Below are 22,162 nucleotides of genomic sequence, written 5' to 3'. Positions count from 1 at the left end.
CTGTGTGCAAGTTTCACTAGGGTCACTGTCAGGGATTCCATAAAAACGCACAATGTTCCGACATGACCTGTTCTCAGCGTCGTCAATACGAGCTTCAAGGTTTTTTTTTATATGAGCCGACATCTGCGCTGTCACTGCCTCCATTGAGTCCAGTCGCGAACGCATTTCAGTGAAGTTTGTGCTTCAAGGTTGCACATGCGTGTAGTTAAGTCTGCTATTGCAGCGTCAGTAGCCGTAAGTTGTTTTTTCATGTCTTGTATCTCGGGAAGAAGTGTAGATTGCCTGGTAGACAGTTTCTTTAGCTCAGCAAGCACGGTGTCAGGTTCAGGTCCCCGGTTGGTTTCAATATCCCCAGCCAAAAGCAACAAGGATCCCACAACCAGAGCACATTCTACGCCAATACAAATACAGCTCTGTGGGCTCAGTAGCTGTAGTAAAATATAATTGCTAGTTTTCTTAGCGAATAGGCTGTAGGATTTACCAACCTGCATGACGAAGGTGAAAGGTTTGGTTTGGTTTGTGGGGTTTAACGTCCCAAAGCGACTCAGGCTATGAGAGACGCCGTAGAGAAGGACTCCGGAAATTTCGACCACCTGGGGTTCTTTAATGTGCACTGACTGTGCGGCTGCACAGCCACCAGGCCCACAGAGCGGCGCGGACAGGTGTTGCTCCTTTACAACTTGTGCTGGTGATGTCGCTCGCAGTCTCGCTTGCCAGAGATGAAGTAGATTCCAGTGCTGCACGAAAGGCGCTCCAGGAAATGTTGGGACAATGACTGCAGGGTTGTAGTACGAGCTGCTGTTGTCTCCTGTATCGGCGTTCGTGGGGACCAATGAGGTTCCGGGAGGCGCAGACAGCAGGACGGGGATAGCCACACGAAAGATGAACAGAAAAATCTGCATGACGAATGCGAAAGGGTTAAACTGTGCGGTTGCGCAGCCACTGGGCCCACAGAGTGGCGCGGACGGGCGTTGCTCCTTTATAGCTTGTGCTGGTGATGTCGCTCGCAGTCCCGCTTGCCAGAGATGAAGTAGGTTCCAGTGCTGCACGAAAGGTGCTCCAGGAAATGTTGGGACGATGACTGTAGGGTTGTAGTACGAGCTGCTGTTGTCTCCTGTATCGGCATTCGTGGGGAGCACTGAGGTTCCGGAATGCGCAGACAGCAGGACAGGGATAGCCACGCGAACGATGAACGAAAAAATCTGCATGACGAAGGCAAAAGGGTTAGACTGGGCCCACCAGTGGCATTGGTTTTCCCCTTCAAGCAACCTTTTCTACGCTTGAAATGTAGTGTCACTATACATGACGTCGTTGCTGCGGATCATCCCGGTGTGGTGCAGTGCAGTGCGGTGAAGTCTGAACGTCTATGTTACTTTATTCAGCGACTACAACAGCAATTCAAATGCTAACACAAAAAGAATTCGCACTTTGACCATCAAGTTTCATACATTTTTTCTTTTTAAGCTTGTTAAAATCCAAAACGTCTTCAGCTGCCCTTTAATGATTATCGAAAGCTGATGAAACCACAACGGCAAACAACAATTTATACATGATGAATTTTTTTGTATTACAGTGACAGCTCGTTAATTCGAACCTCGATAATTCGAATTTTCGGATAATTCGAACTACACTACTTGGTCCGGCCAAGCTCCATAGAGATCTGTGTATAAAAAAGCCTGTTAATTCGAACGCGAGTCAGTTCCGCTACGGATAATTCGAACTACGCGCCGCCGCGTCTGGGCGGCTTGGGGCACATCACGCGGCAAAAAAAAAAGAAGTAACACACCTCCACGATCGGAAGGCATAATTAGAGGCTGCGCATGTCGAAAACGGGGACAGAAGAGGGAACCAGGTAAAACCATGGAAGAGTGGGTAAAACTTAAATGGCGCCATGACCGGCGGCCGGCGGCGTTGGAGGGAGGGAAGGGACGGCGGCCGTGGCAAGGTCAGTGCATGGCCGCGCGGCGGCGGCTGTCTGCTCTCTCTTCTGCGCGACCTCCGTAGCTCGCAACTAAATACTTGTTGATTACAACCATGTTAATTTGGAAATAGGGATAAGTACTGTAGGTGCGGTCCCAGCCAATGCCCATAAAAGGCTATGATCTCGGAGGACAACATGGGTTAAGCTTTTTTTTTTTGTGCAATAGCCATCCATCCTTCCACCGATCAGTTGTCAACGGAAGCAGGCGAATCAGCCGCGATCATGACACCGGCTTTTAGCATCGTTCATTCCGATGAGTGGAGTGGCAGTAGAAGGCGCCCGCCCCAGTGCTCACAGCATGATAAAGCGAACCTACTGAAAAGGAGGCTCGCACAACCGGACAAGCGCTGGAACTTTGCCAAGTTCACTTCCCTCCCCCCTGCCGGAGCTAAAGTGAAAAGATAAGCACGCCGTTATCACTGCGCAGCATCCTGGCGCACAGCCAAGAAATGTGTTGTGGACCGTGACCGCGCGAAACGAGCACCGCGCTAACGACTGCAGCCTTTATTATTATTTTTTTTTCTGATTCGTAGGCACAAATCGGGTCTGGGTTGGTTCATTATGCAAGCGAGTTCGTTACGCGACTAAATACGGTACATTTACCATAATACAAATGGTTCTGGTCAGTTTTTTCGAGGCCATTCGATAATTCGAGCATCTTTCCCGGTCCCGTGAAGTTCGAATTAACGAGCTTTTACTGTATGATGAATTTTCAATGATGAGAGGGTCATCATCATCATCAGCCTGACTATACCCACTGCAGGGTGAAGGCCTCTCCCATATTTCTCCACTTAACCCGGTTCTGTGCTAGCTGCATCCACTTGACCCCTGCAAACTTCTTAACCTCGTCGGCCCACCTAACTTTCTGCCGCTCCCTGCTACACTTTCCTTCCCTTGGAATCGTTTGTTACCTTAAGCGACCATCGGTTATCCTCTCTTCGCACTACATGTCCTGCCCATGCCCATTTCTTCTTAATTTCCACTAGAATGTCGGTAACTGGAGTTATTTCTCTGACCCACTCCGCACGCTTCCTATCTCTTAATGTTACCCCTACCATTTTTCTTTCCATAGCCCTCTGCGTTGTCCTCAACTTAAGTAGAACTCTCTTGGTTAGCCTCCATGTTTCAGCTCCATAGGTGAGTATAGGTAAGATGCAACTGTTGTATACTTTCCTCTTGAGCGATACCGGTAAGCTGCTAGTCATAATTTGCGAGTGCTTGCCAAATGCGCTCCATCCCAATCTTATTCTTCTTGTTATTTCTTCTTCATGGTCCGGATCTGCGGTTACTACCTGTCCTAAGTAGACATACCGTATACACGCGTGTAATGGCCGCACTTTTTTTTTCAGAGATTGGGGTGAAAATCAGGGGGTGCGGCGATTACATGAGAAAAAAAGACAGCGAAAAAAATTATTTGCGGTGGTACCTGCCTTTGTTATTGTCAAAAAACTCCTCGTCCTCCTCCGCTAAACTCGTTGGGATTTCAGGCTCGTCCCGTGTCCAAAACATCACTCCTCGTCGTCATCCTCCTCCTCCTCCGAACTCATCGGGACTTCAGGCTCGTCATTGTCCCAGATGCGGTCATCCTTCTTGGGAGCACCAACGCCGTAAACATTTTCGTCAACGTCAAACTTTCGTCCAGCCGCCCTTTTTCCTTCTTCTTTCGCGTAGTGAATCACTTTCAGCTTAAAGTGAGCAGTATAACTAACATATTTTCCCATCGAGGAAAAAGAAAATCTTCAGCTCAAGAGCGCAGAACAAATCAGGGCAGCGATGCGTTCTGATTGCGAGATCACACATGATATGCTTCGGGCGATCGAGGAAATGGCTGTAAAACGGAGGAGCGAACAGACTTGGATTGGATTTGCTGGCCTCACCAACGGGCGGGCATCGCTGCGGCTAGGAGCGCCCCCTTTGTAACGGAGGTGGTGGCCGCTGCTCCCATGCTTGACTTTTTTTTTCCTCAAATATTTTGTTCTTAATTCTTATTGGCAATTCTACTTCTAACCTTATGCTTCATTTTGGCTTTCACTTGATTTTTGGGCCCCACCTGGCGGCAGTAACCACAAAAAGTTCCATATTTCTTGCACCGCACAGTAGACGGCACTGCCCAACTTCCTAAAACTCATGGTGCGGCTTTTACTCGGGAAATTTTTTAAAAGCTTTTTTTTCCCAATTTTCTTTTTAAAGTTCGGGGTGCGGCCATTACATACGTGCGGCCATTACATGCGTGCGGTTATTACACGCGTGTATACGGTATTCGCCCACTACTTCCAGTACTTCGCTATCTAATGCAAACTGCTGTTCCTTCCCGAGGTTGCTGAACATTACCTTAGTCTTCTGCGTATTGATTTTCAAGCCTACCTTTCTACTGGGTATCAAACCTAGCACCTTCCACATGTGAGGCGGACACTTAAACCACTAGGCTAAAGCTGCTGCTCCATAACTACTACTGGTCACCCACTCACCAAAAAGAGGGAAACCTAAGAACTAAAGTGACTTACTATCAGCGTAGAGCCCCGTTATAGTAGCATGAAGTAAGGAGTAAAGGGCACTAAGATGAAACTACTGGCCCATCGAAACTTCCACGCAACACTACATTAACTTTTTTTTTACCCTTGATAAATAGTTGTAGTATGAGACATACACTTAGTATGTGTGCCTTCTAGACTTAAACTAAAGTACTCACCTCTTTGGTCACTACCTTGGTGCCCTATAAGTGTGTACTTTGATCTGGCCTGCACAGTATGCTATTTTTTGAGAGCCCAAACCTACAATCACGCTCACTATGAATTGCAATGCGACATTGTGAAGTCGCAGTGCTTTCCATATGCACAGCAGCGTTGACAAGCAGGTCCCTTGAAAACGAAGAAGAGTATTCCACTGCCCTGTGAGTAAGATACATTCCCTGCGTCATCTGCTCAGTGCGATCTGAAAGCATGGGACTGGCCCACACAGAGTGCTTCTCGCACATGAAATCGCGCTGCTTGTGAAACACACGCTGGTACCATCACGGGTGCAAGAAGAAGGTATGGTAAACACCCGCGATAATATATGCGATCAGCTGCAACACGCGCTCCCTGCACAATCCCAAAGACGTCACGCAGGCGCCGGTGATGCCTGGCCTATACAGAGCACTTTGGTAATGTCGAGAGCAGACGATGAAAGGCAAAAGGCTGGGACAGTCAAACCGCGCTATAGTATGCGCCTCTTTTGACTAGCATGACCATGCCCGTCTGCAATCTGTTATGCCTGTTATATTTTCACTGCTTCAAACAGTAAACCATTTTAATTGCGTAACACTAGGTTGGCACTTTAGCATCAGCCCCCTCCACTCCTTTCCTTATGTTTAACACGAGACTGCAGTTAGGAAAGCTGTATTAAAAATGCAGCCACAACGGCCGGGATTAAATTCCCTGATTTCGGGTTCAGTGTAGCTGAGCGCTTTACATGCAGAGCCTGGCAAGTAGTCAGAAATGTGGGGAGAGGGCACCTAAAAAGGAACGACAGATTTATCTTTAGAGCTGAAAAATGTAGCAGACGGAAAGGAAAACAAACCAGAAACCATGCTAGAAAGAATAGCCCCACACCATCTACAGTAGTTGCAGCAAAGCAAAAAGACAGAAAAAAAAAAAGAGGAAGAAAACCGAAACGAAAGACAAGCTCGGCACAATGCAGAAATAAGGCTGGTGCAAAAAGGTGGGCAGCAGGCTGCGAGAACCAGGAGGAAAGGCCAAAAGCACCAGAAAGTTTCGAAGGGTTTGAATTTCAGCTAGTCGGATTAAAGCTAATAATTGGCAAGCTGGTCTACACTCATTTTACAAATAGCACAATAAGAGGACAGAAAGAGCAGCTTTTAGATGGGAGAAAGCCTGCTTCATCTGCTTTGTTCGAAGTCCAATCTGCCTCTTTACCGAGCTGCTTTAAAAACGAACTATACAGTCCAATACGATACAAAAATGCAGCGATAAATGCCCCTTTACACTTTCTGCTCAAAGGAGAAGTATTCTCGGCTGAACGTTAAAATTAAGGTTTAGAAGAGGAAGTTCTTTTTCCAATTAAATTAGTCGTAATTACCATGAGTAAAACCTGAGCAAAAGAACACTTCAATTGTAGCATTAAGCAGACATCTGTGTTGATTCGAATACACAGAAGAACACTTGCCCAAAAACCCAGGAGAACATGCGTCCGAGAATCCAAGACAGCCAGCCCTGCTGGGGTTCCAGGGTGCCCCGAGTGTGGGCCACAGGAACAGCAGTGTTGCCGCTTCCCTGCGCTGCGTGCAGCACCGCCAGGTGGTCCCGACTTGGGATAGGCAGTGACAGGTCCTGGAATGTCTCTCGCGTCGTTGACACCTGCAGACGGGGTGTCACTGCTCTCTCACCACTTCTGTCACACATTGCTGCATAGGCATGTGGGTTTGACAAACGCCCTAGTGGTTGAGCACCAGATTGAGTTCTTGAATCGCCAAGGGTTTCATAATGCTCATTTGCACTGTGCAGCACACAGGCGTTTCTGCACCGAGACTCCCCTGAAATATGGCTGTCGGGCTGGGACCCCAGCTTTGAGATCAAAAGCTGAAGTGCAGATATATGAGCAGAAGCTATCCACTTCTCCTGAAGGTGCGTGTCTACTGTGACTTTAGAGAATGGGCAGTGGAGTACGGGTGTCAAATTTACAGGGCAAAATTGCTTCTGGAAAGAAATTCCATTACATTAAAGCACAAATGCAATCTAATGGCATACCAATTACCTTAGGAAAGTAATGTAATTGCTTGTAAACTACTTTCCAGTTGTCATGCAGAAAAATAAGTAACATGGTCACAGCCTTTGGAAGCATTTCAGAGTTCTTGAAGAAGCTCTGCCGCCAAATGAGCAATGTTTAATATTAATCTTCTCCAGAAAAGGCTTGTTGTGACCCGATGGTGTTGCAACGCAACAGTGATACTGTTCAGTAGAGAGAGATGAGGTAGCAGCCACATTGGTTGCTGCCTTTCTGACTGGTTGGGCATCTAGTTAGAACTTAGTTCTTTTATATAATACTTGGGAAATGGATCCAAAATATGTTGTCTCACAGTCTTGTAATATTTTCCAATGGGAAAGGAACTGAAGAGAAGCAATGACAGCAATTGAAAACTAATAACAATAATGCCGGGGGACCACAATTTTTATTTCACTGAAAAATTTCGTGGGGGAGAATGCTGCTGTTCAAACTGTGCCGAGCAGGCAGGGAAAAAAAAGGAAAAAAAAAATTTACAGGGGTGCACTTAAATACCCTTACATGCGCGAGTTCCGTGCCTAGTCTCACTATTAGCTCGTTCTGTGTTTCGTTGCTTTTTCGTCTACAACTTTATTTTTACTTTCAATGATTTCACATTAAGAAGTGCAGCCTGCGATGTAGACAAGGAAAGGCTAATTTGAGGCTCATTCGTGGCTCCCTGGTGAGAGCCACATGAGACTGTTGTGCTGCGGTGTTTAGTGTCCACCTTGTTGAGTTAACTGCCTTGCCCTCTCTGTTCTGCTGTCCTTGTAAGACAACAACTGCACGCAAGCTTTTGCTGCATGTATGCAAGGTGTGGTTTCAATTGGTAGCACCGATCTCTGCCCAAGGTGAGTGAAATGGGTGAAAGGAGCATATCTTCATCCGATCTTTTTGAAGCGAAAGTTTCATTACGCTAGGTAGAGCCGGCCTTCACGTGGGCTTCAATTTGACCCTCAAGGAGCAAGAGGACAGACTGTTACTACGTGGTTCAGGTGTCCGCAGAAAAATGCGATAGATACCGTGCCTTTCCTTTCCTATAAACCAATACACAGTGTCAGTGTGTCAGAGCCACAAGACAAAAAGTGGCTATAATTATACAGTGCCTTCCTTTCACCTTGTGGACCACCTTGATTTCGTGCCACAAGGTCATGACCTTGACCCTTTGACATTTTAACCTTGGAGCTGAAGAAAAGTCATGAGGGTGATGTCATGTCGCACCATCGCATGATTGAAACAGCCATGATGTCAATCAATGGGCATAACGAGGGGCAACCACACCTCGACTCAGAGCCAGCCATGGATGCCAGTGGCGAGGATGCTGTGCTTGGCACGTGGTACCAATGCCAGTTAAATCGGCTATGAAAGAGCTTTGTCAAGCGTAACCATGCTGTGAAGCTTTCACTGAATACCATGCTAAGCCTCTCCTAATTTTTATTTCAAATATTTCAAGTGGGATGACTTTTGTTCACATGTGCCTATTTAATTCTTTTAGCATTTGTTTATGGAATGCACAAGGAATCCTTTAACCCCAATAATCGCCATTAAAAAAAAAGGCATTGTAGTGCCCTTTAACTTACTGCACGCAGAAGCAACTAAGCCTCAAAGTGGGCATTGAAAATTTTGCCTGTTAAGGGGAGATGCTACTCGAAGACACTTTTTCTTTAATATTTGACTTAGAGCTATGAAACTCTGGTTAATAATTCAGTTTTTTATGCTGATTTCAAATCTGCAATTAGTTTTATTGTAAGTTGCATAGTTCTTGTTCTGTTCAGTGACAGTGTGTAAAATATACACTCTTTTTCCCCCTTCTTTGTCATACTAAACTTCCATAAACACACATCGACGATGGCTCATTTTAATCCATATAAACTGTAGAGTGCCAAAAACTAATAATAAAGTACATATAAAGTATGCTAATGACGTGAGAAATTTGAACCTGGCAAGTCTACATTGTCAAGACACCACCATGTGGTAATTATTTTTTTTTTTGTAAATATTTGATCAGTATTTATTCTTGAAAGAGATAACGGCACTCCTCATACCTCAGAGAAAATGTGGGCAAAATTTCATTCAGATATGAGCATCAGAAGTACCAAAAACATGAAGGGCAAACGCTGAAAATTGCCCAAAATTGCATTTTGAGAAAAATGCATTTGAAGTTAAAATTGCATGTTTATTTAAAAAAGAGGGCTTCAATTCCAATCAAACTTTGGAATAAAAGAAGAAAATTGTTCATAAAGCAGCCACTGGCACTAGAAACTTCCTGCAGCATATGTCGCTCCCTCAGGACCCTTGCGAGTGGACTCCGACATGCGCTTTTTTTTTTCAGTGTGCGGCGATTTGCGTTCGCTTCTGCAGTCAGCTTCAAGGACATTTGTTTCTGCATTGTTATTTCTCTGGATGTGCCAAGCTATGATGCATTGGCTTGTGGAGTCCAATAATGGAGGAAAATCGCACCAGCTGCTCATATTCAATTCCTATAAAACAGGCCGCCACAGCAGCTTTGACGTTGACGGCGAAGCTTTCATCCGAGCTCCCGCTGTCAATCTCTGCTCGCATCCCTGCACGCCATAATTCGCCGCAATCAGTATGTTGTGGAAAGCACACATTGCGGGCAGGCAGAGTTCTCACAGAGTAGTTCAAGAAACGAAGAGAGTCTGCCCTTTGCGGCCCCGAATACTGGAAGTCCTGAACGCTGGCTTGGGCAAATCGCGCCGCCCACAAGAACGTTCACCGCTGCCAAGTCAGTAACTACAGATGACGCCTCATCGCAGGCTATTTCCTCACCTTAGAAATGCCCATTTTTCCGAGGCACTCACACAATCTAACGGCGCTTCAAATTCCTCGGAGGCATCTGAAACGCTGGAGGGATCGGCGTCGGTTCCACTAGGCCTAACTGCCACAGTTCGAGTTGTCACTGGATGAGCCTTCTCTTTCGATTTTCGCCAATGTCCTCTATATTTGTGAACAGAACGGTATTTCACTCCTCTGTGACTGCGCTGGTTCAATTGTGCTTCATCCATGACTAAGATAAAGTTGCCGAACGATCGTCACTCGGAAACGCACCTCGACGTAGCATGGAGCCAGCAAGTGGGCTTCGCCACATGCGCGAACGCGGCGGCCAATGGCGAGGCTCGATTCATACCACCTGATTTAAAAACCAGTCGCAGCGCTCGAAAAACGCGACGTAGGCACGCTTTTTTTTATTATTGCTTGCGTTTTAGACGCCGGGCAACTGTGGTGATTGGGAGAATGTGGCTTGGCTGATCTCTTCATGTGATCCGCAACGGCGATCAACTGCGCTATGCCGACCGCGGGACGCTCGAAGATAGCATACTTTCGGTCATTTAACCGCCACCGTGTGCTCTTTAAACGTAATTTCAGCCCATTTCCTGTTTAAACTCAGCTTTGATTTTTATTTTCATGAAAGTAGAGATACTAAACTTGACAAAACAAGTAAAAACAAAAAATCAGTCATTTTCGAAAAAACCCGCGTTTTTCGACCCGCATCTCCCCTTAAAAAGCCATTTTGCTGATGCATTTCAGGGCAGTCCAGTGTTCTAAATCTTGTGCTAACCTTTTTCAAGAACTGTGCAGCATTAAAAACTGAGGGCGTTTAGCATAGCTTGAGCCTAGTGATAGAGCAAAAGCTGTGAGTGTTGCAGCAATAGCCTCTGCAACGCTGCCTTTTTAGAAAAAGCCACAATTTTTTCATAATTTTTCTTTAAGTTAGGTTTTGGGGAAAGAAAGGCACCTTATACTTTTGGGGGGACAGGAAATGGTGGACACCTGCACCTAGCCAAGTAAAGGTCATGTTTTCATAATTTTTCTTGCAAATTGGTTTATAAGAAAGGAAAGGTGCAATATCTGTCAGACTTGAGGGAAGGAAAGGTGAGAGTGAAAGCGGAAAGAGTGAAAGAGGTACCTTAGTGGAGGGCTACGGAGTATTTCTGGCCACCTGAGGCCTTCAACATGTGCTGACATCGCACAATACAGGGCTACCTCTCCATTTAAGTTAGGTTTTGGGAAAAGGAAGGTGCAGTATACATTGGGTAGGCACCACAAAATCATCAACACCAACACTTAAAGGTCCACGGAAACGGCCCCCAAGAAACCACTGATAAACGTGTGCAGTGTGTAGAACACATCCTTTTGAGCATTAACGCAAAGTATAACTCCTTAGAACAAAGCCAGCGATTTATTATTAATTTTTAATTCGCGGGCAGAGAGATTGTCGCTTGGCGGTGTCGCATGGAACTATTTCTTAGTCCCGTGACGTCACGGGTCGGTTGACTGGCAAGGCTTGCTAGAAGCTGCCATTCGCTGCGGTCACTGCAACCATGACGTCACGGACACACTTCCGGTAGCTGCGAAAGTCGTCTGCTCGTGCGCTGCTCGAACTCTGTGCGGGCTGTTACACAGCTCGCCGCCCTTATCGGTTAGGTGGCCATTGCCCATTAAGTGCAACAACCGAAGCGACGCAGGGATCGGCAGAACGAAGCTGCATTTACAAATATCTTATTTCTATAACGTGGTTTCAGGAGTATCGGAGTGTTGTCCGACGAGACGTCAACAGCACGGTCAAGCACCGCACGTAGGCAGCACCTCCTCGACCGCCGTAAACACTGCCGTTGTGGCCCCTCCTCCCGCATACTGTTCGCGAACGACACGGCGGATCGTTAGCACCGATGTCTGAAATAAAGTGTGCTAAAATTTGTTGGCGTCTGGAATACTGAGCCGAATATCAAGTATGAAGCCCTCGTGAGGATCGCTGACCAGCAGCAAATTGCTGGTAAGAGCGATAGCCGTGATACAAGCTAGTTTCTGCTCAAGCCAGCTGCCGCTGGTGCATTTCGGCTGATCCGATCTGCTCGTACTAGCTCTGCGATTAATGCGTCGGCAGAGTTAATCCTATAATTATTTTACTATGGCAGGATAGGAATGACTATAAGGTAGTTTCATAAGTAGACGATTTACGACAGCGTTGATCATGTTCCAAAGCGTCGATCGCCGCGGCTTCAAAGCGAAACAGTAGGCCTAGCGACGACTAAGGACGGTCACGCACGGCGCCGGCGTTCGCCGCGCTCGCACGTTCCACCCCGCGGTAATTGTGTAACGTACCTCAGCCTGCTCGCGGCATCCCGTGCTGCAAGCGTTGCAAACTCGTGTACTTTCATAGCTAAGGCCGCGTATTTTTTGACGTTCTGCTCAACAACAAGCCGTTCAAACGATACTGTAGGCAAGACAAGGCTTCAGTACGCAGTCGCTGCGCTGTCGGCCGTAATCGAAGACGTCGGGCGGCACCATAATCTATACATCGATCTTTAAACGTGATACAGTGGGCAAATGAATAACTGTGAAGCAGACCCGCTCGTACGTTTCGCGCACTCGAGCGCCGACGAGTAGCTTCCGTCAACAGACGCCGTCATAACCTCGGTTAACGCCGCAAACCGAGGTCGTCAAGCTCGGTTTGCGGTAACCGCGGTTAGTGGTGCAACCATGGTTTGGTCCGCCGTGTAACATAGGATAATCACGGGTTCGCGGTTACACTAACTGTCGCTGCGCGAACTGGCGAACTCCTCAGGCGTGTGCGAGCGAGGACGGGTGGGGGTTGGCGCGAGTATGCGAGTACTGCGAGCCTGCGAGTACGCCAGAGAGCAAGCGCGCGGCAACCGGAAGTTCGTCGAAGTGACGTATGTCTGGGCGGAGCTTTGAACTTGCTTGTATTCTTTGTTTTTTTTATGGCTCCCTTCGGCGTACGAGTTGAGAGGGAAAATTGGAAGGGTCATTTTTAATCGCCGATATCTCTAGTGTTGCAGAAGCTAGATCGAAAATTTTTGCGGGAGAATGATGGGTGGTTCAATAACTATCAGTGTTATGGCGTTGTTTACCCTTCTTTGTGACCCCTTTCTGGGGACCTTTAATTAAGTCACGGTCACTTGATGGTCAAATTTATTGCCACGCCAAGACTGGCTTTACCTAGTAAAGTTTTCGCTTCAATTACAAAACTGGTTTATAATAAATTGGCTCATCAGAAAGGAAAGTCGCAGTACCTGCCAAAACCACTTAGAGGTCAAATTATCAGACATGCGAAGTAAGGATCTACCTAGCGTAGTGAAGCTTTTGTTTCATAAGTCATAAAATCACTGAAGCTGCTAGGCAGCATTCAAAGATCGTAAAATCTAAGCCGTTCTTCACATGAAAGCTAATTTAATCATTTGGTGTCATGAAGACATGTATGCCTTGTTGATTCTAGAGGATTTACAGTCCACGTCACTTGTGTGTGCTGCAGAGATTTTTTGCTTTAACCGATCCCCCATGGCCCAAAACACAGGCTGCTACCCCAAAAAGTACCAGCACACCTCAGGTAATTAATTATCGGGACATTTATCAGGGCCATTTTCGGTTTCGATCTCTCCGAGCATAAGCACACAATGACGCCAAAGATGCAAGAACGCCACACGAGCGCCCCCTACTGGCGAGACTAGTAATAACTTGGGCACGGAATATAATGACGCATATGGGTAGTGTTTGTAGTCTGCTTGCGATCGCACTTGTGAGAAAATATTGTTGTCGAGCGGCGCTTCAGCGTAGCTTCAGACATCGTTATTTCCCCCAATGACGCGGACGTTGCAGACATTGCCAGGCGCCATCATTTCGACCTGCTTGCCAGTGACGAAGCACGAAGCAGCAGCGACGAAAAATTGGTGGGTATGCATGTGGGAATGTCAGCTGGTAAGATATGTTGAACAAAGGAAGATGCTGCTCCCTCAGCCCTATTTGCCAGCACTGTCAGCCAAGCCGGCGACCGAAAAACTGCTTTAGTTGATAGCTACAGCATAGCGTGATCCGCCTGCGATCAGCCACTGCTACCTGCTACACCGCGCGGCTCCTGGCTGTGCTCACGCGCTGATTGGTCCAGACGCGGTAAGCCTGTGTGCCGCCATCCAAGCAAGTGGTATGGCGCCATTAATACGATCTGACAATTTATCGTGGGTCGCTGTTATTCGCGTACATAACAGCCGCTTCTAGAAGTCATCCAATAATGAATAAATCGAGAGGATTGTTTAGCCAATACTGAGGTGCTGGCAGAAGTGTGCGACTCACCTGGCATCTGCTAGCTCCGCTGTTAAAAGCATCGCGCAAATCAAGAATATATTTTAATATGAGTTGTGCTGCCCAGTAAAGCGATGCGAATGTCCAGCGCTTTTTACAGCATTAGCATTATCCCGTTCTGTGATGCAGTCTGCTGTCGCTTCGATGCGAAACCGGCTAGGCCTAGCGATGTTTAGGGCAGGCAGCGCGCAGCGCAGACTCCAGGTGCGCCCACGGGAGACAGCGTTGCCGAAAGCTCCGCACTTGTCCAGGCACGCCATTGGTGTGAGTATATGTCAGTCACCATGTACACCAGGGTCGAGTTGTACGAGTACGATGTAAAATGAAACGAGTAAACTCTAAATTCTGCTTCTCCTTGGCGCCCGATATATATGCGTGTATGTGAGTGCGTGCAAAGTATACCTAAGCTTTACGTTTCTGAAACACGTTGACCACAAAATCGACGTCAGGTGAAATGACTGTAACATACACCAACGTAGACAGCGTGAAAGGCGATCATGTCAATTGAGCAGAAGCGTAGAACATTCCAAGGGTGCACAATATACAGGCACGGCAAGCTACCCTGTGTCATCACTACTTCTTGCTCTGATGACTCTATGCCATAGTTGTTTGATGACGTCATGTTGTTTACATATGTAAACGTTTTCGTCACAGTGATGTCACTGTCGATAGGTTTTGAAAAAAAATGGGTTTTGCCCGACTTGTAATTAAGATCAAATTGAAATATCTTCGCGGCAACATAAGAGGTTAGGATTGCTTGGGGAGCATCTGTATATAACCTGGAAGACAATCGTACTCCTTGTGGCGCTTTTAAAATTGGTATCTGTACTCCTTTAAGCGGGGACACGGGTCTTTGCGGCCGAAAATCGGTCAGAAAATTGAATTATCGATCTCGTTCTCGCGACCCTGAAATCTTTCCGCAGCTATCTCATTGAAAATTTTCGCTGAAAAATACCGCCTAATTCAGGCGCTACAGCGTACCAAAGACAACAATCTACAAGCGTGGCACTTTAAACTGAGGTCAAATCACGACGAATTTCGATCGCCCGTAGTTCGAGAAGTATGCGATCCATGGGCATAATCTTGGTCTTGTTCGAAAAAGCGCGATTCAGGCCATTCCTATATTTCTGTTGGCGACCAGGAGCGATCCCACCAAAGCGGAAAAAAAAAAAAGAACAAAATCGCGTGAAACACGCGCTGCCATTGGTCTCCCACTGCACGTGAGCAAAATGGCGAGCTTTGGTTGGTTGGTTGGTTGGCGGCGTCGACTGCTCGGGGTCCGGCGTCATTTTGAGGTGGTCTCTCTATTAGGCCTAGTCGGCCTAGCGCTGTTCCCTCGTCGTGACCACAGTGCGAAATGCGAAATATTTAGATTCGCGCTTCGTTATTAGACTAACAAAGTAGCGAAAGGAGATAAACACGCCGGAGATGCTGCATCACCGCATCTGGTTATCTGCAATCAATGATGAAGCGAGAGGCTACAATGACCTGATAACAGCGTAGCATAGCCGGTCGTGCTCAGTGCGACAGTGAGGAGCGGCACGACCTTGTCGAGGCAATTCTTGCCACGTACGGCACCTTAATCGTGATAGTGCAGATAAGCAAGTGATGCCTTAGCAGCATTCAACGCCGGGATAGACTGCCCTGTGAAGCAGTGCTGCGACCAGCCACAGCGGCAGTCGCAAAACAGCGTCCTGCGACAAGCGGAATCCCGAACCCTGTCAAAATAAACTTGCTTCTGAATGCTATGCAGTGCAAGACGAGCAATGGGGGCTTATCCCTAGTTGCAGGCTGACTGCGTTTACAGCATGAACGCGAGAATGGCGATCGCGCGCCAGAACTTACAACACCAACTTTTGCGGAGGTCGCAATGCAAACGCACTCATCTTGGAAACGGCCTCCGGACCATGCATTCCGTTTGCCGGCAATTTCATTCGTTCGAGGACAATTATATCGGTGGTAAATGATGCACTGACATCAGAAGCCAGTCAGAACCCTAATAAGTTACTGTTAGCTTCAAGTATATACATATATATGCTATTGCACACCTTGGTGACTCTAGATCATTTAGAAATAAAAATCTTCTCTACAAGATCTTGCATTTATTACAGTAATCCCTCGTTATAATGAAATCGCTTTATTCGAAATATCTTCCGGTCCCGACCCAAATGCATGCATTTTAAGCCGCATTACTCGAAGTGCACGAAGAGCTTGACCCGCTTACAGCGAAGTGGCGAGCGGAGGCGTCGCCGAGCGGCAGCGTCGCTTTTGCACATACAGCGGTAACAGCCACTGGCGATGTGTCACGCGACGCCAACGCCTGTTGTTGCCGCTAGCGCATACCGCTCCGCACGGAGCGGGTATCTAAAAACCCAAAAACGGAGCGACAGCAACGAGCAGCAATGCTTTGGCAGTCCTCAGCCGTCGCGCGGCCTGTCAACTCCGGTCGGAATCGTATCGGTGTCCCCCGTGATAGAATCTGCACAAAATTGATGTTTTTCTCATGATTTGCGATGCCAGAAAAGCGCGGTCTCTTGGATGCTGAAGTGGCCAAAAGACCGCGTTGGCATGGGGTGCGTTCGGTGAGCAAATTTTTACAGAGCTCTTCTGGCACTAGCACAAAAGAAAAAAAAAGTCCGTTGGTAACTTTGTGCTTTGTTGCTCTTTTGACGGTGGAAACCGACGGACAGCTTTCCGAAAACACACGAATTCGAGCGTCGCAGGCGGTGAGGCCAGCGAGGCAGCGGCATCTGTGGCGCTACCGCGCTACCCAGCGTCCCGCGCACCTCCCCCCAGCTCCTGAAGTGGATTCGCCTAAATTGACGGACAGCTTTCCGAAAACATCGGCGGCGAGGCAGCGTCACGGAATTAGCGGCGTTACCCAGCGTCCCGCGCTAGGGTGCCTAGATGTGCGCCATGCGCACGCGCATGAGGGTGGCGGGACACCGCGCGCATCAAGGCACCCTTTCCCGCGCACCTCCCTGTCACCTCCCGAAGTGGCTTCGCCTTCCCTCCCCGAGATAGGCATCTGTGAAGTGCGCATGCGCATCGACTGTGCGACCCGTTTGAACTGCCTGCTGCCAGTTTTGAGTGCAGTCGTTGTTCCTGCCTCCTCCTAACCTCGCGAGGCCTTCCGTGCTTCATACTTCTCGGAACTCCGGTCGCCTTTCTTCCGTCTGCACACGCGAAGCCCGCCATTGCAACTGTCATCCCCAGCGTGCTCCAACGAGGACAGCGAGATGACCTGAAGGCATGACCACATTTTGAAGCTTCTGCTGTCTTCTTCGCCTACCGCTTTCGCTTTCGCGCCGACGGCGCATGCATTTGGATCCGTGCTGCAGGCCACGTGGTTGCGTGTTATTCAGAATGCTACCTTGCCTTGCATGGTAGCCTTGCCTCGCGTGTGCTCTTGTGGTCTACAATGATAAATGGTTCCGTCAGTCTACAGGCGAAAATGTCTGACTTTGGAGCAGAAAGTTCTGCTGATAAAAGAAGTGGAAAAAGGCCGCCGGCAGAAAACTGACATCGCGAAGGAATTTGGCATACCGCCGTCAACTTTATCAACTGTGTTGAAAAATAACGACGCTGTGCTGAATGGCTTTGAAAAGAGCTTCTCGTCAAAGAAAAAGAGGAATCGTGATTCAAAATATCCAGAAGTGGAGGGTGTACTTCTACAGTGGCTGAAGAACGCCAGGAGCGCAAATCTCCCTGTAAATGGACCTGCACTTACTGCAAAAGCCGAAGCTCTCGCCCTCCAAATGGGGCATAAGGATTTCAAATGCAGCAATGGCTGGCTTGAGCGCTTCAAAAAACGACACGGTGTGACCTCGAAGACTATCGTTGGCGAAAGCTGTAGACGTATGGCGCCAACATCAGCTCCAAGCTCTACTTGAAAAATATGAAGACAAAGACATCTACAACCCTGATGAGGCAGCATTTTTCTATTTTTCTACAAAATGCTACCGAATCGCATGTTCACGACCCCTGGCGCATCCTCATCCGGAGGAAAACAGAGCAAGGAGCGTGTCACAGTGCTTTTTGGTGCTAATGCAACAGGGGAAGACAAGTTTCCCTTGTTGATACTGGGAAAGGGGGAGAAGCCGCGGTGCTTCCGAAATGCAACTGTTCCAAATGAATGCGTCTACAGAAGCAATAAGCAAGCTTGGATGACTGCTGCAATTTTTGAAGACTATGTGCGCCTAATGGATAGACGGTTCGGCGCAAAGAATCGGCAAGTGCTCTTCATCATTGACAATTGTCCGAGCCATGGGAAGATCGACCACCTCAAGGCGATCACTTTGGAATTTTTGCCTGCCAACACTACCGCGGTATTGCAACCGATGGATCAGGGCATCATTGAGACCACCCGGAAGCTGTACCGCAAGGCTCTTTTGCAGCGCATGCTCACAGCGTACGATGCCAGCAAGAGTTACAGCATTGATTTGCTTGGTGCGATCCATTTGCTAAACTTTTCGTGGAAAGAACTTGCACCTTCGAAGATCGCCAACTGCTTTGCGCGCGCCGGCTTTTCCCGTGCCGCCGTCACCGACCCTGACGATGACCAGCCTGACGATCATCAAACTTGCAGCGATTTGTACGAGGCTGTACAGGCTGTACATAAAATTGCTGGCGAAGAGGTAGACGGTGACTTCGACACATTCGCTTTGGCTGACGCGGCTGCTCCCGTGGTCGTTCCAGCGACGGACGTGGAAATAATTGACGCTGTTGGTGGCCCCGACGAGGACGAAGAGCCAGCAGACGAAGAGCCACGTGAAGTGCCAACTATGGTGCAGACACGGGAGTACCTAGGCCTGCTAAGAAACAAGGCTGAATGTATGGGTGGCGACCACGGCCTCGTGCAGAGCTTGTTCAAATTAGAGCACGGGTTGCTTGCGCCCGGTAAGAACTTCAAGCAACCTAAGCTCACTGCTTTTTTTGCACATGAATAAAGTTTTGATTCACTGAAAATATTTATTTTGACTTGCTTGCAGTTTTGGTGCAATTAAAGCCCGACTGGTCAAGATTTTGTCAAGTGGTCGCGTATATCGAAATACCGCTTATAATGAATTTTTTCGCTGTCCCGCTGATTTCGTTATAACGAGGGATTACTGTACCAAGGCTCTTCCAAACAAAAGAAGTGTTTTGTTTGCTGTATTAAAACTATTTGCTATAAAAAAAAAGATGTTTGCAGTTTGGAATCAGAATACTAAAATGCACAAAATTTGAAAGTTTGGTGTAAATCTATTCATATATAGCAAAATTAAGCAAGACCAGAGACCCCCCTTAATTGGGGCAGACAATGTGCCAGTTAGGTAATTCTGACCAAGCTGAACCCGAATTGAGGTAGCACAGTGCTTCATAGATGTGTTGAAAAAGACCAGCAGAAGCTCAAGGCTTCTGACAAAAAACATGCAAGTGCCGAGAATTTTCCTCAGGCCATGAAGAGGAAGCGCGTCAAGGAAAATGACTGTGATTATGTTCCCAGAGGGTTTTAATACAAAGTGTGTCCGATTTCATGTTCAAGTTTGCAGTAAATAAGTTTAGGCTATGTTTTGAAACTTCTTCATTTTCTCAAAAGTGTTTTTCTTAGCCTGACATGCGCCCAAGGTATCTCTTGATGTAGTGGTCAGATTTGAATCATTCTTGATGTATATGAAAGCTTATACATCCTTCTGTGCAACTATAACAAAAAACTACTAGTTTTCTTTGGCAAAATTTAATTAATTTAGCGCTTCCATAAAAAAATTTTTTTTGACAAATTCATGCACACCTTATGACAGGCTACGACCTTTGAACTGCTGCTGCTAAAATTATGCTGATGATATATTTGCACCCAAGGGTTACAGTAGAACAAGTAGACATAACATTTTTGCCAGTCATTAATGTACGAATTATTAAAACTTCGGCAGAATGCTGATTAATTAAAAAATTGAAATCTTAAAATCTATTACAGAGGCAAAAATAGATTGCATATTTGTTTTTAGGATGCCAAAATACGCTAGTGTGAAGAACATGTGTGTGAGTGGGGAGAATTTGATAAAAGACGAAGAAGGAAAACCACGTTTGGAGAAAGATGAGGAGGAAAACGTGGAGGTTGGCTCGAGGAGCGCGAGGCACTTTTCATTTTATATTTCACTTATTTCCCGTTTTGTTTCCTTTTCTCTATCCCTCAAATCATTTTTTTTATGCAAGTATATTTAAAAAAAAAAAGAATTATTCTTTGCTACCCAATTCTTGGCCGATCCGCCTCTGTGGGTATGTGCCATAGGTTATTTGGACAACAACAACAACAACAACAACAGCGAGGCACGAGCAGGGGAGAACAGGCGAGCAGCAGAGCCGATCGGTTGTGCACGGAGCTCGGAGCGGTGCGTCTTCTGCCAGGCCTGACCCGGGGATCCAGACCTGGGGCCTACCGGCCGCATCCTGTTCTGTTCCTCCTGCTGTCCCAGGCGATCGGGCCCGGGAGCACCACAGCTTCAGCTCATCGCCGCTGCTTTAAAGGCAGTTCGTCACAGGCACGAGCGTTCGGCGCCATGCTGGACCCAGGCACGTCGGGGAGACTTGCCTCATCGGCCGTGGAACGGCAACCCGAGGCCTCGTGCCTCCACTGGGCCCCGTCCGGTGGCCTAGTCTTTCGCTAAGCCTGCCGAGGCCCTACGTCAGCGACTCTACAACGCTTGACGTCTACACCGACTTTCCTGCCTACCCAACGAACTGGTGACTGTAGACAATTTTGTGTTTAGTCTTTGTCCTACTTGCTCGTCCTACTCTCACCCCGTCCATGTGTGTACATAAAATTATTCGTCGTTAAATTGGTCGGTCTGGTCATCTATTTAGATTGCTGTCTCTGAATAAGCCACAGAACAAGGTGGCCAGAAGATTTAAAGAAAAGAACCTTACAATTTTGGCGTCCGCGACAGGACCAGGCCGGCCAAGCAGCATTTTCCCGCGGCTAAAGATTGGAGAAAAATGACTGCACCAGAGTTGCTCGCGGTAGGGGAACGTATAGGTTTGCAGGGAGTCAAGTTGCATGAGTGGGTTGAGAAAAATTGCAAAAGGCAAGGGAAGACAAAGCTGCAGAACGCGATCAGAGAGCTGCAGAACGTGAAGCGAAAGCTGCAGAACATGAAAGAGCGAAGCAGCGCTTGGAGCAAGAAAACCAGAATTTGCAGCTACGAGTACGGCTTGCGGAATTGGGAGTAAACGCCCCTAGTTTTGGAAGCGCTGAGCATGGTACCATACCAGCTCTGTCTTCCCCAATTAGTCCTCATGGATTGATTCCACTGTTTAATGAGGAAAGGGACGATTTGGACACGTATTTGAAGCGTTTTGAACATGTCGCCATTGGCCAGGGCTGGCCGAAAGAGAAGTGGGCCACGGCTTTGAATCTGTGCCTCGGCGGAGAAGCTCTCAGAGTCTTTGGACGACTCTCTCCTGAGGACTCAGTCAATTACGATGTAGTGAAACTTGCCTTACTTCAGAGGTTCTGGTTCACGGCTGAGGGCTACAGAGAAGTTTCATGGAAGCAAGCCGCAAGATGGTGAGACAGCTTCCCAGTACACCACAAGGCTGTTAAGTTTTTTTGACCGCTGGGTTGAGATGCGAGGACAACGTCGCACGTTTGAAGTGGTTCGGGACATGATAGCGGCTGAGCAGTTTTTAAACAGCTATCACAATCGTTTAGTTCTCTTCTTGCGAGAACATGATTGTAAAACGGTGGACGAGATTGCTGAGGCCGCCGATCACTTTCTTGAGGCTCAGCGACAGAATAACCTCGCGGTTTTTAAAGATAGAGCTGATCAGAATTCTGCGAAACCGCAGGACGCAGCCCCAAACCCAAAGACTAGAATTCGATGCTTCATCTGTGAAAAGATCGGACATAGGTCGGCGGATTGCCGTACAAAACCGAAGCCCCCATATTGCACATTATGTCGCAAATCTGGGCATGAAACCCAGTTGTGTCGATACAGAAATTCAAATGACCGGGAGACGTCTGCTTGCTGCACATCCCCTTGAGATTCCCGCCCTGGTCGTCAGCTGGGAAGAACATGCCTAGATGTTCGAGTGGACGATTCAGCTCTTAGTCCATCTCAGATTATTACCAACATGCCGGTGGAGCATGGAGAAGTGTTCGGACAAGCAGTGTCGGTGCTGCGCGATACTGGTTCTAATAGCATCGTGGTGCGTCAAGCTTTGGTGCCCGAGGATGCGTATACTGGTGAACGAGCATCTTTACGTTTAGCGGATGGTTCTGACATCGAAGCGCCTGAGGCGGAGGTTATTATCAAGTCGCCATACTTC

At 47.6% G+C, this 22,162-nt stretch overlaps 1 protein-coding gene across 3 annotated transcripts in view; it reads right to left on the bottom strand.

Annotated features, from left to right (window-relative positions):
- Window positions 1–22,162, bottom strand: part of Usp20-33 (Ubiquitin specific protease 20/33) — a 134,581-nt gene that overhangs the window by 77,899 nt on the left and 34,520 nt on the right. For all 3 annotated transcript variants that reach the window (XM_084587958.1, XM_084587957.1, XM_084587959.1), the window contains one exon: window positions 6,146–6,336. In XM_084587958.1, the coding sequence (XP_084444084.1) occupies window positions 6,146–6,336 (191 nt within the window). The remainder of the gene's footprint in view (window positions 1–6,145; window positions 6,337–22,162) is intronic.

The sequence above is a fragment of the Amblyomma maculatum genome, chromosome 1 (assembly GCF_055883805.1).
Source record: "Amblyomma maculatum isolate TAMU_Amacu chromosome 1, ASM5588380v1, whole genome shotgun sequence".
NCBI lineage: Eukaryota > Metazoa > Arthropoda > Arachnida > Ixodida > Ixodidae > Amblyomma > Amblyomma maculatum.
The sequence above is the reverse complement of the archived record's forward strand: the minus strand, read 5'-3'. Positions and strand labels throughout refer to the sequence as shown.